Source organism: Nanorana parkeri, unplaced genomic scaffold (genome assembly GCF_000935625.1).
Source record: "Nanorana parkeri isolate BGI_ZX_2015 unplaced genomic scaffold, ASM93562v1 scaffold1061, whole genome shotgun sequence".
NCBI lineage: Eukaryota > Metazoa > Chordata > Amphibia > Anura > Dicroglossidae > Nanorana > Nanorana parkeri.
In genome coordinates this window covers 149,921-167,648 of record NW_017307329.1, presented here as the reverse complement: position 1 = coordinate 167,648, position 17,728 = coordinate 149,921, and the positions used below count along the sequence as shown (strand labels likewise).

The window sequence follows — 17,728 nt, the reverse complement described above, 5'->3', positions numbered from 1 at the left end:
TTTCGTTTTCCGCGCAGGAAAACTGTGCGGCGCGAAAACGCCCAAACTTTAGCATACACACGGGTTCCGCACATCTGCGGCTATTACTATAGCCACAACGCTGGAATCAGCCTGGAATATCGCGCTTGGACTTTTTTTGCGCGTTTTCGTGTGAACATTATACATTTGAATGTATTATTTTTTATATTTAGCGTGTTTCCATGCGTACCTAAAAGGCGCAGGAAACCCGCTAAAATGTGAACAAAGACTTACACGGCTTCATTGAAGAGTGCTGCTTTGAAAAAGTAAAATGCGTAGGTGCCGTATCCGTAAATGTTGATCACCGACCAGTTGTGCAGCGGATCTTTCATATGCTTGGTCTTTCCATTCAACTTGTGTGTAGTTAGGCAGGCCTTCACATTACATAGATGTTGGTAGATTCAAAGGAAATTGTATAATCAGCGGCTGTACAGTCAGAATGGTTAGCTTTAGACTTCAGACAACCCTTGCTTCCATGTACAGGATGTAAGCTGAAGTAGGGATGCACCGATACTGATAATAGTATCGGTATCGGTGCCGATACCGAATATTTTGGTGAGTACTCGTACTCGCCCAAATGCTCCGATGCTTAGACCGATACCCGGGCTTCTGGTATCAGGAAACTGGGCAGCGAGTCATTACACGCTGCCCTGCTTTCTAATTGGCCGAAAAGCCGGCTTTCTGGCCAATCGGGAAGCCGGGCAGTTTATAATGACTCACCGCCTTGCTTCCTGATTGATCGAGAAGCTGGCCAATCAGGAAGCCAGGCGGCAAGTCATTATCAGCCCCACGGCTTCCTGATTGGTCAGAAAGCCAGGTGGTGAGTCATTAAATGCCACCTGGTTTCCTTAATGGGACTTCGGTATCGGTATTCTGTATCAGCAAGTACTGGAAAAAAATATATCGATATCGAAAAAACGGTATTGGTGCATCCCTAGCTGTAAATACCCTTCACACGTGTAGCAGAATCTGTTACATGAGCTACTTTCCTGCGTTTGTTGTGCGTGCAGCACCCATTGAAATCAATGGGCGATGTGCAGCAAACGCGGGAAAGAATGTGTGCGAACGCGACGCCTGTTCGCGGTACGGCTAGGTGTAAACGGATTACATGTCAAAACAGCTTCATTCCATAAGATTGAGTCAAACCCTTTACTGGACAGCCTCTTTAAATGCTTTACCATAGTTTTATTCCTACGTCTGCAGAAATGCTCTAAGCAGATATAAAACAATTATCTGCAGGCAGTGTAAGTACTTGGATTTGACCCGGTGTCAGCATCTCGCAGTCCCTGTACAACAAGGCTCAGGAGTGAGAGGAAGAAGTGGTACAAGGAGCATGCCGTGACGGAGAGATGAGCTCATCCCGGTGCTGATTCTCCTTCACTGTCTAGTAATGCGCTGGGTCGGGTCCATGACAGCCTGGGCTCAGAGGAAGTGGGTTGAATGATACTGGGCTTCAGACTGAGGACATCTAGTGGTGGAAAAGAATTAGACAGCTCTGGATTAAATAATTTTGCATCAAGGTTTTTAATGTTAAAGAGGAATATCCCCCTTATCCCCTCTCAAATGTTATGCTGGACCCAAAAAAACATACTCACCTGCCAGTGAATCCAGCATTGTCGTACTGTGATCTGCCACCGCAGCCCAGGACCTGCACCGCCAACTTCTGTGGTGTTGTATGAACCTGGCTCTTTTATCTGGGTTCTGCAGCCAGCACCTGATGACATGTGGCCAGGTCTGCCTCCCTGATTGTTGTGAATCCCTACTTCTGCAGCCTTCCTGAATTACCCATTTTCCAGGAGGCTGCGGGAGAAGGACACATCATTCCCACCATGGCAGGGGATGGGACTGGCCAAACAAAAAAGTAAACAAAGCCCCCCTCCACTATTTTATATTGCAAGGGGAGGCTTGTTTTAACATTCAATGGGCTATTCATTTTTGTTTGTGACATCTTTGGCTGGTGTTCCGATTTAACTCTTCTGCTGCTGAAACATCTCTGGCCTGCATTATATTGAGCTGGTCATGCTTACCCAGACGGGGAAACCAAACTTTAGCAGATCAGTCTGAAAACAACATAGACGTGAGCCTTATGTAAGTGGTGGACCAGAAGAAATGTAATGGATAGGATGACAAAATCAGGTTTTTCAAAAAAGGTTTGCTTTATAGTAACCTGTCACAGCTTCAGAGAAACTGGACAGGACTTGTGACACACCCGTTTCAAAACGTAGCCTAGATCTTTCTATTTGTTGTCCCGCAAAAAGGATCATCAGTTTATTGTGTGCCTGCTGACAACTCCCTCCTAGCCAAATATCCACAGCGCTTAGGTTGCCAACTGCTTTGTGACATAAATCAGGTTTGTTTAATCCACAAAATAACTGGCGTTTCTTTCTTTAGATCTGTCGCCTAAAATTCCCCATCTAAGCTGTCACAGCTTCGCATTGATGAAACTAATCAGCATTTGCTTTGCTTCCCGGCTGCCAGCACAAATTGTACGGCTGGTCCAAGCTCCTGTCTGCAGCAATAGGCTTCACAAAAGTGTTCTTCATAAATTGACATCTCGCCGTCCTGTGCTAATACCGGCAGATCTTTTTTTTTTGTCTTACCGCTAGTGAAAGGCCAGCATTTGTTCTATTTTACAACTCTCATTTGGAGATTTGGCTTTCATTATGTTTTGCTGCAGAGATTTGAACACTTCTGTACAGAAAATCATTGAACAAAATCAGTAAAGTCATTGAAAATGTTCATGCTGTTTAGTTTTTAGTTTTAATATTTTTTAGCAAATTATCAAGAATGTACAAAAAAATAACAGTGTAAAAATACCCCTTGTAGGGGAAATTGCTTGAAGCCAACACATTGCAGTCGGGTTGAGTTAGAAAATGTGAATTTAGGATGACTACGGGAATGGCGCTGGTTCTAAATATATGGTAGTGAAGCCTGGTAATATAATTCTAATAATTAGGCAATAGGGTCTATTTATAAACAATTTGTAGAGCCATTCGCCTTGTGAATTTCTGTGAAAGTTTGTTCTCTGTGAATGGAGGCAAAAACAAGTGTTTATTTTCTTTTCAGGTTGAATATAATATTCTAAAAATACTTATTATTATTATTATTATTATACAGGATTTATATAGTTTACAGTTTGCGCAGCGCTTTACAATATAAGGAATACATTACAGTTACAATACAATTTAAGACAAGATGGTAAGGAGGGCCCTGCCCATGAGGGCTTACAGTCTAAAAGGGAGGGGCAAGTGATACAAAAAGTGGTAGCAGTGTGGGAAAGAGTTGTTTGAGAGAGTAATGGTTCAGCGGTTAGGGAAGAGATGAGTCTTCAGGGATCGCCTAAAGGCAGACCGAGTAGGAGATTGCCGGACAGGTTGGGGTAAGGAGTTCAAGAGGATGGGAGAGACTCTAGAGAAGTCCTGGAGGTGAGCATGGGAGGAGTTGCCGAGGGAGATAAGCGAGCTGGAGGTCTTTGGAGGAATGGAGGGGACGGTTAGGGTATTGCTTTGAGACCAGGTTTTAGATATAGCCAGGGGCAGAGTTGTGGGTGGCTTTGCAAAGGGTTGTTAATATTTGGAATTTTATTATTTGGCTGATTGAAAGTCAATGCAGGGATTGGCAGAGGGGGGCACATACACTGAGTGGTTGGTTAGGTTGATGAGTCTGGCAGCAGCATTTATGGTAGACTGAAGGGGGATACCTTCTATAAAGGTAGACCAATGAGGAGGGAGTTGTAGTTATCATCCCTGGATGAAGCTGCGGAGGATAGGAAATACATTTTTGGGACATACAGTATGTTCTGGTGATTACTACGTAAGTGGGAGATTCGGGAAACAAAAGCAAAACAGAGCGCCTCCATAGTGTAAAACTTACACTATGGAGGCGCTCTGTTTTGCTTTTGTTTCCCAGATCGATGGTCTTTTTTGACCGGTGGGAGCTGCCTCTATGGTGTACTAATGAACTTCACAGCCGGATTTCTCTGCAAACCGGAGGCGCCGGTATTGTCTTTTTAAGTGGGAGATTCCTCTAAAGCTGGGGAGCCTCCCCAGTATGTATGTATAGATGGATAGTATTGCCGCCACAACCTCATGGGCTGATAAACATAAAGCATATTTAAATTAAATATCATTCTGAATATGCAATATGCTTATAAATTTAGATAAACTCAGTTTTACATTATTCTTTCATTTATTTCATGAGCATTAAAAGAAACCTGTTCAATATGTTTTGAGATTCCATTCAAATAGCAGATCTGGTGGAAATTCTTAGTGGATTTTCAAGCGAAATTAGTTCAAGCATCATCAGATGCTTCAGTGAAGATTTTTCAAAATATAGTGGGAATGTTTGGGCTGTGTATTGTTAGCTTAAAGTGACATTAAACCCTCAGATAGTTTTTTTAACATAAAACAATACTGTAATGTGTGCCTTACTGTAATCCATGGTTTTTTCCCTTCTCTTTGCTGCTCTTCCTTTTAAATCTGTATCTGTTCTCATGCTGGGCAGAACTTCTGTTTTGCAGCAGACTGCCTTGTCTCAGCAATGGATACACGGTGTCTGTGTATTAGTTTCCATAGGCTTGTAACCTGAGCCAGCACTACAGGAAGAGGCCCTGAGCTGCAAAGGGAAGTTCTCCCCAAGCATGAGAAGACATGAGGATTTAAAAAGGAAAAGCAGCAAAGAGAAGGGAAACTACCATGGATTACAGTAAGGCACACATTACAGTATTGGTTTATGTTAAAAAATCTGAGGGTTTAATGTCACTTTAACTGTGGAGGGATTTCCTCTTATTTCCTGTTCTGTCTCCAGAACAGAACGTGAAAGAAAATCTCCCCCGCAGGATAGCTAAAAATAACCTGTTGGGGGTTTTAACTCTTTCATATTCTATATTTACATATACTTTACTTCCCATTCATCAAGAATACAAGAAGGTCTTCCATAATATTGGGTGATACATTTCATTATCTATATGGACAGTGGGACAGAAGATAAAGTGACATAAAACTCAGGAGTTAAATCTTAAAAATACATTCAAGTATCTTAACTATTAACAAGAATGTATCTTATTTGTGTATCACTCGGCTGAAGATCCTCAAATCATCTCTGAATTGGTGCTGACACTGTCCTTCCTTCTGGAGGGTGGCTACTTTTGTTCCCCATGGACACAAACTTTAAATGTTCTTTTTGTCCAGCGAAAACGAAGAAGAAATACTCAGCCAATCCTCAGTCCCGCCTGGCTGCAAGACTAGTCTCTGCAGCCCCTTCTCTCTCTGGCTCCGGCAGTTTAAGGACCCATGACTACATCACGTCTAATACAGGTCTATTAGATGTAAGGGTCATACCACAGCCGGAGCGAAGGGGGGAGAGGTTAGCGGTCACTGCCGCAGGACCGAGGATTGAATGAGTATTGCTTCTTTATTTTTGCCCCTAGACCAAAACGAGCAGTTAACCCTTACAGTGCGGGGGTAGCCCCACCGCAAGGGTTCATTTTTTAAAATCCTGGAAATAATTGACAGTACAGTTTCCTTACAGATGTTTCAGTGATCTCATACTATAATTGCTCGGTTTCTCCTGCCTGTCAGAATGTTCTGCAAGTCCTGCAAATGCTTCCAGCACCAGGACAGGCAAAGCAATGTGAACAGCAAGGGGAGGCAGGATGTCCGCGGTCATGTTGTAACATAGTAAATATTTAGGAATGGGAGGGAATTACAGGGATGTTGGTCCAGGAAATATTACACTGTTTCTGGCTCATCATCTAAGGTTGGTATAGGGTGAGGACACGTCTAGAGTGGTCAAACTTGAAAGTAATGGAAGCTGGCAACTTCAGAACAAAATCTGTGGAAAATATTCCACAAATGTGACTCTGCATTGCACAACTGACCCAGAGACGGGTGGGATTATATGGAAAGTGGGCTTAATGGCTTTACTCGAGCTTGACTTAGATTTTTATGTAACTGCTAATTATGGATAATGGAACTGTCAGAATTCTGCTTCAAGGTCAAACATCTAACAGGGAAATAGGCCTTTTAGTGCTTTTAGACTAAAGAAGAAACCAATGTTCAACGCTGAACTCAGACAGATAGGAATTTAGTGTTGTGTTCCATATTACATCATTGTGAGAATATGTTATTTAATGCAAGCAGTGTGAGTACCTGCTTCTGTCTTTGTATCAGCCTATTGTAGTCCCATGTAAGCTTTCCTGTATTGCACATATGCTAAATAGTTTGCTTATTGACTTCCGGCCCAAGCGCTATATTGTTGATTGAATCCGGCACCGCTCAGGAGAGATCAGGCTGGGCTTGGCGTGACCCTAGTTTGCCTGAGTTCGTCCAAGCCCACTCAACTCTGACCGCTACCCCCCACCATCCAGTCTGTAGCAGCATTTGTGACGGGGGAATTTCTAACCCCTTTGTGGCATATAGGAGGGGAGTGCGCCTCCACTCTATTGATTGGGTTGGGAGGAGAGGGTGGCAGTCACAGTTTTGAGCAGGCATGGAAGAACTAGGTTCACACCAAGCCTAGGCTATTCTCTACCGCTTAGTCTGGACAGTCAGATATAGCTCCTCCCCTCCTGCACTGATGTCAGCGCTGAAAAGAAAGCTATGCCCACTGCTCAGAATAGAGAGAACACCCTCCAGGGTTAGATGTCACATGGCTGCAAATTAAAACATAAAAAAAGATACTTTTTATGCTGATTTTATATGAATGAATATGATAAAGTGATAAAACAAACTTATAGCAAACATTTCGGACATTAGTGATATGATGAGTTTCCATCTACTTTTAAAGTGATATTAAAGTCAAATGTTTTTCAAACATTTCATCAGCTTTTTCAAATGCTGATGAAATCACTTAAAATGGATGCTGCCTCTTGATGTTTAAAGGTTTTTGTTTCTTGCAGAATCATCTGGTCCCCTGAACTGGTACTGATATCCTGTTTTAGGGTGGCTCCTTTCCCTTGCAGGATCCTATGTAGGGCTGCAGCCAACGATTATTTTTTAGAATAGTTGCCAACTATTCTCATAATCGATTTGTTGTTGCAGCCCTAGTCCTATGGAGCCACCCTTGTGTGTGCTGGTAACCTGTACGTGTTCCCACAGGCAGAGCAAGACAAGCCATTCCAATCTCCCCTGCTCCCCTCTCATACTTCCTTCTCCAAGGAAGTAGATAAACAGTTGCTGGAAACTGCTCTGCCCCTTGTGATATTAAAATAGACAGGAAGTTCAGGAAGCTGAGATGGGAAAGTTGGAGCGGTTTGGAAACCTGATGACTGTAAGGCCAGGTTCACACCTAGGCAGCATTGTTTTTGCACATTTGTACGCACGTGTTCTGCGTGCTGTTATTTACACGTTTTTCACATTTTGACGCGCGTTTTGACTGGCAGCTTGAGAAACATTGTGGGAAATGGACAACCACGTATACAACCGCACATGTAAATGTACAACATGCATTTGCTGGGCGTTTCCATTGAAACCAGTCCTAAGTGTTTGGCCAGAAATGTAAAGGAATACTCTGCTGGGTAATGTATATTAGTTTGATCAGAATTCATTATTGAAAAAAGTTTTTGAGAGTTTCATACTATTGTAACTAGCTTTAAGCTGTAATCAGGAGTAGAAAATGTCCCCCCGCCAGCCGGTTCTAGGAGGATGCTGCAAATCTGGAGCCTATCCTGGGTTATAAGGACATATGAGAACAAAGTAATGACTGTGAGGCCTAATAATGTGATTGGAGACTGTGTTTAGCTTGGAATGAATTTTGTCATTGTTTCCAGTTTTGGCAGTTCGGAGACCCTGGTGACATCACAGCCTGGATATCATTCCTTTTCCTCTGACATTAATGTATACCTTTTCTTTGTACTCGGCTTATTTATCCATCCTCCATTTTCTCAAATGTCCCCGACTTGTCCTTCCCAGACACCATTTCTAGCCTAAGTTTGTGTCTCGCTTTCCCCAAATTTATTTTCACGCCGGCGTTATTTATAATCAGAGCCGCATTGTGAGATTGGTTTCTTGTTTGGCAGCCGGCTTCCTTGGGAGTCTCCACAGAATCTTCCGATTCCAATTAGGTTATCATTGGGATCTCTGCTAGCAAAAATGTATTTAGAAAAAAACAAATGTGAACAAAAAGAAATGACAGCGCTGATAAATGTTGCTGCTTGTCATATCCATTCCAGTTCTTCTTGATTAAAGGGACATTTGTAGGCTTGTCTTGAAAATAAATGATTTGGATGTTACAGCTGAACTCTGGGGAAACAGCTAACAACACAGATAAAATACATTTAAAAAAGAACACCGGGCAAATCAAATGTGAACCCTTGCACTGGGGTTGCTGCAAGGGTTAAAGGAGAACTATGAGGTGAGTGCTTTTCACTCACCTCATAGTTCTAGCTGACCTGTGACAATGAGACTGTCACCGGTCGGCTCAGTAGATCGGGAGGTGAGCGAACAGTTACCGGCGTTCACTCACCTCTCGATCCTATCACGGCTCTCTGCCGTGACAGGGGAGGGGCTGGATTCCCCCCTCCGATCCGCCAGCGCTGACTGGCGGAACGGATGGGGGAGGGGGCAGGGAACAGCTGGCTCTGCCCCTAGATAGTCAGAGCCAGCTGTCACTCACGCAGCTGAGCGGATCTCGACATCGATGTCAGGATCCGCTCCGGCTGTGGCGTCTCAGTATACCGCGAGCTGTAGCTAGCTTACTAAGCTAGCTGCAACCAACTGAGCTTAGGGTAACGGGAGGACGCTAGTTTGTGTCCTCCCGTTACACTAAGGAGAACTATGGGGAAAAGCCCTGACCTCATAGTTCATAGCTCCTTTAAGTTCTTGTTTTCTCTAGGGAGTTATACTCACCTGAACCACGATCCCGCCTGGCTCCTAGACTGGTCCCTTCAGCCTCGCTCCCTCTCCGCTCCAGCGATGGAATGTCCCAGCATCCTCACGCCCTATACATTGTACAGAATGTGATGACTCACTGGACCTTAGACCGCTGGAGTGGAGGGGGAGCAAGGCTTAAGGGACCGGTCTAGGAGCCAGCTGAGATTCTGGTTTGGGTGAGTTATTTTAGCATAATGAGCACTTAACCCTTGCAGTGCGGGGGTAGCCCTACTGCAGGGGTTAAGATTTCATTTTTCTGGAGTTCTGCTTTAAGAGAGCTGTTTTATCTGCTAAAGGATTTGTTTCTGTCCATCCAGTCCTGAGATTTGCACAGCACAGCCAGATGGATAGCACTATGTTCCCAGCTTTCTGACTGAACAGAAAAAGAGCAGCAGCAGACCGATTGGGTCATCTCTCCGCTCTTTTTACTCTCACCTGTTATCAGCACTTCCCAGTTCCGCCCTCTCTCTCCCAGTCTGAGTGTCCGTGTGCATGCTCCCCAATAGGGGGACCAGGAGAGATTTGTCCCCATTGGGACACACAAAAACAGGCAAGGGTTTACACCAGGGGTGTGCAACTTCAACCCTCCAGCTGTTGTGGAACTACAAGTCCCATGAGGCATTGCAAGACTGACAGTTACGGGCAGAGGCATGTTGAGATTTGTAGTTAAAGCACAGCTGGAGGGCCGGAGATGCCCACCCCTGGTTTACACCGTTCCCTGCTCTATCCAGAACAATAAAAACAGTTTTTATAGGTTCTCGAACAATAAATGTATGAAAAGTAAATGGAATGTATTGGAGCTGATCATAGTGTAGTGGACTTGGCTCAGAGCGATGTAGTTTTACCTGCAATCATTAGCCTGGTGTGGTTCCATTTAGGTTTGTATTCAGAATTTCAGATCTCTGGCTGGACTATTGGCTATAATCTTCCATTCGGCCCGCTGCACTTAATGATAATTAGGATATATAAAATTCTATCCAGACATTCGCTTTGAGTCCCAAAAACGGATGTATTGATAAAATATCTCTGCAGATTATGTAACTGCGCTGGATAGTTCAGTAGATGAGGATTGTGTATTGAACCAGATACAAAGTGTATCGTTCGCAGTGACACAGATACAAATCATTGAACAAGTAGAGACAATCGCTCTTTTCACTTAGAAGTATTGAAACTTTGTTTCTGCTCAGTGTTCCAAAGGGATGGCTTATTTGTCAGAGGGCAGCTATTTCCTGCTATTGAACGATTTCATAGTATATCCAATGATTATGCCGCTATGCCATAATCACAATGATGACAAATCACGGCTTGAACTATCTTGCTTTGCATGTAATGAGTCTATCTCATATATTAGTTTCACCTTTTAAGTTGCATTATTGAAATAAATGAACTTTTGCACGATATTCAAATTTTTCGAGTTTCATCTGTATATATGCTGTTCCGCCCAATCTGCATATTTCACAGAGTGTATGTGTGGAAAGAGTTATAACGGATATACTCATCCATGGATAGCATACGCAAATGCCACATGGTTCGTTACCTTACATATAGGCAGCAGGAACAGTCCATCGCCTCACCGTCTCATCATGAGGCTCCAGGTGGATTGCTCAATGGTTGTGGTATCCCCCAGCTTAGTAAAGAGCCAAAGAGAACATTTAGCTTTTCTTTATGATGTTTGTGCATTACTAGCTGGCTTTCCCATTACAGTGCAGCCTCAATGTACTTTAGCAGAATCATGATTTCAGATGTACCAATAGTTCAATGCAGCATTTCTGTGGACTCTCAGGTGGACAGTGTTAACCCAATCAGGCAGGAAACGTTGACACGTTTCGCTCCTCCTCCTGGGGCTTCGTCAGAATGTATGCAGTTCGGTGGTTTGTAAACACATGATCTGATAAGTTTCTCTGGGAAATCTTTAACCTTTTCTTATTAAAGCAGAACTCTGGGTAACAATTCTCTTAATACTTGCAGTGGGGCTACCTGCACTGAAAGGGTTAGGTGCTCATTTTTGCCTAGGTACAAAGACCTAGGCAACCATCGCTGCTGCAAGGGGTGGAGACAGGTAGGAGGGAGCACTGTGACAGCCGGCCGCCTCAAAGGTTTTGGCGAGCATAACTTTGTTCTTTTTGATACTAGGCAAAAATGAGCACTTAACCCTTGCAAGGCAGGGATAGTCCCACTGCAAGTATTCAAAGAACTTTTACCCGGAGTTGTTCTTTAAAGCCAACTCTTGACCAAATACAGATGGAGTTCTCCCTAAAACACTATATACTCCACAAATAAAGAATACAGTTGTAAAAGGACTCCAGCACAATTGCTATAGAACATCCCCCCCGGCCATCACAGAGACAGGCTATTTTTCTCTTGTGGTTTTGCACTCGGCCGCATTCTTTCCACTCGCTCCGCAGGCCGAGTGTGGGTACATTCAGCGGTTTGCTGATTCTGCTGATTTTTCAGCTACTTTTACCAAATGCACAAGATTGCAGCAGAAATAACACAAAAACAAGCGTAGTCTACAACGGTCAGCCCGGCTGAATTTTGAGTCACCGAGTGGGACGTCAGGAGAAATAAAGCTCGGGAGCGGGTAAAAGAATCCAGTGTTTGTGAACACAATGAAAGCTTTACCGCGGATTGTTAAGCGCATCATTTTCTGTCTGATGAAGTCTGAAGGGAACAATCACCTCCAGTCCCAAATGATTCAGCCAGAGACTGTACAAAGCACGGCTAAAAATATGAGCGCTCCTTCCTTTGATATACAAGATGTGTGATTAAAGAAATATTACACACAAAGGCACATCTCTTACCAGCTCATTATATAGAGTGGGGACCCATTTTGTGGGCTGAATCAATATGGCCTATTCAAATGGTTTTAGATGAAAGCAGCATGAAGGGCAACATATCGAAAAAGACGGATTGCCAAAATATTTTAGGCCTTTCACATACAAAAGAAACCATTCAGGGTACATTTGGAGGCTGCTTGTAGTAGTAATCATCCACCAGACAAGTAACATTTTACTAAGACCTACTTCACATAAGCATTAGCTTGTCAATGCTGAAGAGCCTTAGGCTGGCCATACACCTATTCATTTTTTTCATCCAACCTGCAGGCTGAACGAAAAAATTTTACGCGATTTTTCCATCAACACAAACAGCATGTCAAGTGAGGAATCACCGCTGTTTACATTGTATTCTGACAGGTGCCGCCGGCAACTGTCAGAATACCCGATCAGAGTGGGTAGCACATTGGCTGCCGGCTGTGATCGTACAAAGATCTTGCAGCAAGCTTCTTCCATCAGCTGATCGAGGAATGCCAAGCTGAAAAAGAGCCGACAGCCCCACACACTATGCGAATTTCGTCCGGTACATTAAAGGAGAACTATGGGGTTAAGGCTTTTCCCCATAGTTCTCCTTAGGGTAACGGGAGGACACAAACTAGCGTCCTCCCGTCACCCTAGGCTCAGTATACCGCGAGCTGTAGCTCGCGGTATACTGAGACGCCGCAGTTTACCGCGAACTGCTGCTCGCGGTATACTGAGATGCCGCAGCTGAAGCGGATCCCGACAATTATGTCTGGATCCGCCCAGCTGCGTGACTGACAGCTGGCTCTGCCTATCTAGAGGCAGAGCCAGCTGTACCGCCCTCCCCCGTCCGTTCCGCCAGTCAGCGCTGGAGGATCGGAGCGGGGAGGGGGGAATCCAGCCCCTCCCCTGTCACAGCAGAGAGTCATGACAGGATCGAGAGGTGAGCGAACGCCGGTATGTGTTCGCTCTCCTCCCGATCTACTGAGCCGACCTGTGACAGTCTCATTGTCACAGGTCGGCTAGAACTATGAGGTGAGTTAAAAGCACTCATAGTTCTCCTTTTAAAAAACCAGCTAAAATTTGGCCAGTGTAAGGGCACCTGTACCAAGGAATTTCAGAATCTTTCCACCAGATTTAAAGGTGAACTCCAGCCTTACCTTTTACTCTTGCACAGTTGTACAGGCTCCTCTCCTGTAGTAAAATAACATATTCTGATTTCACTGCACACTCTGAGCTTCTCACAATGTGCACTAGAAGCTGCAGCAAGTCACATAGCGCTCACCTCATTACTTGACTGGAGAATATCCAGCATCATCTAACTCTTTTCTGCCCATCTCAATTTCTTTCATTTACCTAGGGCAGCCTGCATGCAAATGCAGCCCTGCATAGGAATATCCACTTCTCCAGACTGTCATCCACCCATGAAGAGATTTTGATATTTGCATAACTTCTCCCAAGAGCCAACCCAAGGCTTGCATCAGCGCTGAGAGGTACTGAGGGAGGGTGCAACACCCTGCCGGCCCTCCCACCAGCCGGGATCTGCTAGCCATGCATAGAGATTCACAAACACTCAGTGATGGGGTCTATAAAAGGTATGGGTTTAAAACAGGAGGATTTCATTTGACAAGTTTATTCTCTAGCATGTTGAGGAGAAGGAAAAGAAGGAACAAGAGAAGGCAAATATAAGCAGATTACCCTTCGCTTTAGGCAGCATTTTCGAAACATTTTAAAGCACTGTTCAACACCAGTTTGTGGATGCTGAATGCAGATCTTAATCGGCATGATGTCACTTTAATACCACTTTTTTATTATTATTATTATTATCATTATTATAAAGGATTTATATAGCACCAACTATTGGCACAGCGCACATTACAGTTATAATACATATCAAAGAAGATGTTTAGGAGGGCCTGTGAGAGCTTATAATCTAAAATGCCTCTGTATAATACTGCAATTGTGTAACACAATTTAAGTAGCACTTAAAACAATTTAAATATATATATTTTTTTTTTCTTCAAGAAACTATCAACTTTGTCTCAGATCTTTGCGAAACTGTCATAATCAGCTGCTAAGTACTGGAGAATTTCACTAGATCTGTGCCTATTGCCAGTTTGCTTAAAGGAGAACTATGGGGTTAGGGCTTTTCCCCATAGTTCTCCGAAGGGTAACGGGAGGACACAAACTAGCGTCCTCCCGTCACCCTAAGCTCAGTATACCGCAAGCTACAGCTCGCGGTATAGTAAGACGCCGCCGCTTAAACAGATCCCGACAATGCTGTCTGGATCCACCCAGCTGCGTGAGTGACAGCTGGCTCTGCCTATCTAGAGGCAGAGCCAGCTGTACCCTCCCCCGTCTGTTCCGCCAGTCAGCGCTGGAGGATCGGAGCGGGGAGGGGGGAATCCAGTCCCTCCCCTGTCACGGCTCTCTGCTGTGCCAGGATCGAGAAGTGAGCGAATGCCGGTATGTGTTTGTTCACTTCACGATCTACTGAGCCGACCTGTGGCAGTTTCATTGTCACAGGTCGGCTAGAACTATGAGGTGAGTGAAAATCATAGTTCTCCTTTAATATATTACCCTCAAAAAAGCAGTCTTCAATCAATCATCTGAATATCATCTCCCTGGGGAAAACTGACAAAACACTGATATCTCTGGAGTTCTATATGATGTTATGATACAAATGGTAATGTTTTATCATAATAGGGTCTGCAACTTCTGAAATAACAGGGTTTTGGGTGTATTCTCTGGTGTATTGATGAACAATTACCTGGGATCATTAGCACGTTGTAATCTCTTTTTATGTTCAGCATAGATATCTGTTTTGGAAATGTAGGTTTCGGAACTTTCGGTATCTCCATGAAAACTGTGGCAGGAAGATAGTAGCCCGTCTTTAAGCGGCTCCTTCCAGCAGTAAAACCCACTGCGATTGTTTTCCTTATGCTGACAGAAAGGGATGCATGGTATTTCTGATCCTTCACTATTTTTGTTAAGGGTTGGATCTGTTCGCAAGCTTCCAACGAGTTGGAAAATCTCCCTGAGCGGTGAGTGTTTCCAAAGCTCCAAGGGACTCATTATCGATTTAATGAAAAGAGAATTGTTTTCACAAGCAATGCACCAAATCATGGGGTAGCACTTGCTGTTATTGTGACTGTTTATGAGCCTCCTAAGTGAGTGCCGTATAACAAGACCATAAAGGTGGGAAATGTATCTACCTATTCATTGCGCCCACGGATCTGGCCGCTTTTATATTTCTCTGATCACCTTAAAGATAAAAATGTATTTAAAAACAAAAATGGAATGTATTGCAGCTTACCAGTCCCAATATGTGGAGGCTGCATTAGTTTTGTTTTTGCTGATCCTGACAATAACACTCTTTCTAGGGTGACAACATTCACTCACTGTATTGTAACTAAGGACAGGCCTGTAGAATACCTTCCCCTCTTCCCTTCTCCATAACACAGCAATGTTATGTTTATTGCTTCTGCCATGCAGCACTGGGGGTCCCTGGTTCGAATCCTGGCCAGGTCACTATCTACAAGGTGTTTGGATGTTCTCCCTGTGCTTGTGTGGGCTTCCTCCCGCAAAACCATGCTGGTAGGTTAATTGTCTCCTGTCTTATTTGGCCCTTCTATATATGCAAACCTTAGATTGTAAGCTCCTTGAGGACAGGGACTGATGTGATGTGTGCACTATGTAAAGTGCTGAGTGAATTGTCGGTGCTATATAAATACCTGTGATAAATAAATATAAGGGGAAAGTGTTCTGTAGTTCACAGGGAGAGCTGGGAACAAGCAGTGCAGCACAGGAAGTTATAAGTTCACAGTATGATGAAAAACCAGGACAGAGTTGCTTGTAATACGGTACCTGCTGAAAGAAGAGGGAATATACTCACCTTTCCAGTGGCCCATGTCTTGAAAATGTGGCTACTTCGATGCTCCCCAGCAACTGTAGGCATGCAACCAGTCTGGATCAAATACCTGTTCCTCCTGCTACATGCAGTGGCTACTCCTCGCACGTTCTGTAGTGACTTAAGAGCCAACGGGAAACCCACAGTGTGTGGCTGGGAGCAGGTATTTCATGCACCCCGAAGTGTGGAATACTTACAGTGGCTGGGGAGCAGTGATGCAGCTCATTTTAGCAAATGGCAGCACACTCATCAATTCATAACCAGCTTCAAAGTAAGGTGCAAGTGGAAGGGCTTTACACAGTACAAAAGCAAAATTTCCCAGCACACTCACCAGCCAGCCTCCCAAAAAATGACACTAACTTTTAGGGTTAAAAACTGAGCTTTTAGTTTCACAACTTTTTCAAAATATGTGGAAGCCGCACAGCCTCGTCAAGGCCCCTCTGTATAGTGTGGTCCTAACTCTAATCTATGAGAGCCTCCATTTTGGAGCATTTTTATAGCAAAGGATGAATTGGGTGCAGGTTCACTAGGAGGTAGCACAACCTCCTTAAAGGCACAGGGACACACCAGAAGCCCAGCACATCACAATGGCAGCTGTAGCCCCCAAGTGTGTCCCCACGCCAAATCCAGCAAGTGAATATTTAGCAAAAGTTGTGCAACTAAAACCTCTATTTTTAACCCTGAGGTCTCGTTCACACCAGATGCAGTGCGTTCCGGCCCGATTCTGGCCAGAACGCACTGCATCGCATTTCGGCCGGCTTACTATGTTGTGGGGCAGGAGGGGGCGGGGTGGTGCATTGAAGTGAATGGTACCGTAGCCACACCCTCTGGCCACAATGCGATCGGCCGCGCGGGATCGCAACGCATATTATTTCTGCGGTCCGGTCCGATCAAAATAGTGCTTGCCTTCTCCTGCCCCACAAAAAAGTTAGCCGGCCGCAATGCGAGGCAGTGCGTTCTGGCCTGAATTGGGCCGGAACGCACAGCATGTGGTGTGAACGAGGCCTTGGATAATGTGCAATTTTTTAGCAGGCTGGCTGGTGAGTTAGCTGGGAAATGTATGCTTTTGCAGCTCATTTCAATGGCTGCCAGAAAGGTATGTAAATTCCCTCTCCTTTTTTTAGGGTATATTATTAGATACATAAAATTCTATGCTCACAGGGTCACTTTAAAGCAAATTAAGATTACATTTACAGGGTTATTCACAAAAGGGTGAAGAGTTTGGAGAATTCAGGAGAAGTGAACAATCTAGGACAACATAGCTGAATTGGAGAATTTTTCCAAATCCGCTATGTTTTTCTAGATCAGGGGTGCCCACAAGGTCGATCGCGATCTACCAGTCGATCGCGTAGCTGCCTTAGCCGGGAGAGCAGGGGGATCCAGAGAAGTTGCAGCCCCCCGTGCATGGACGAGCGGCAGTGGATTGGTACATGTCAGTAGTATGTACCAAACCTCTGTGTACGACAAACACTGGAGCTAATAAATAAAAATAAATAATGAAAATAAAATAAAAAATAAATAAAAAAACGTTGTTTTTTTTCCTTTCCTCAAGCGCAAGAGGAGCTGGCTACGGCTAGGCTCCCGGTGCAGCATTTTTGCGGATCGCACTGGACTGGAACACAGGCACTAATGCAGGCGATCGCACTGTGGGCGAGGGGCCTGCCTGCGCAGCCTACGCCCCCTCTCGCCCCCTGAATGCAGGTGTTTTTTCGTTGGTAGATCTCAATGAGCTCGTCATTTGAAAAGTAGATCTCCAGATGAAAAATAGTGGGCGCCCCTGTTCTAGATTGTTCACTTTACCTGTCTTACATACATACGGTCTAAAGGTGCCCATACACCTGCCGATTATCGTACGATAATCACGGGTGATCCCGCGATCGTACGATAATCGGCAGGGGTATGGAAGGCGTGCAACCATTTCTACAGTACGGTCGCACGTCTTTTGTCTTCCGAGCACGCTTGAAAACCTGCCAAAAATCATAAGATTTTCGGCGGGTTAGTGGCGTGCTCGAAAGACAAATGCCGAACGGGCCGGTGTGCTCGCCCTACCTTTTTGAATCATCGGAAGCCATCCCCTCAGTGGGGAGGGCTTGCGATGATAGCAAGTACAATCTGCCTGTCTAAAGGTGCCCACA

The 17,728-nt window shown here is 44.5% G+C and overlaps 1 protein-coding gene across 3 annotated transcripts in view; it reads left to right on the top strand.

Annotated features, from left to right (window-relative positions):
* Positions 1 to 17,728, top strand: part of GALNT10 (polypeptide N-acetylgalactosaminyltransferase 10) — a 208,357-nt gene that overhangs the window by 52,036 nt on the left and 138,593 nt on the right. The window contains exon 3 of one of the 3 annotated variants that reach the window (XM_018567554.1): positions 5,474 to 5,497. The exons of the other annotated variants lie outside the window; for them this stretch is intronic. Coding sequence (XP_018423056.1) covers positions 5,474 to 5,497 — 24 coding nt within the window. The remainder of the gene's footprint in view (positions 1 to 5,473; positions 5,498 to 17,728) is intronic. 3 annotated transcript variants of the gene reach the window in all.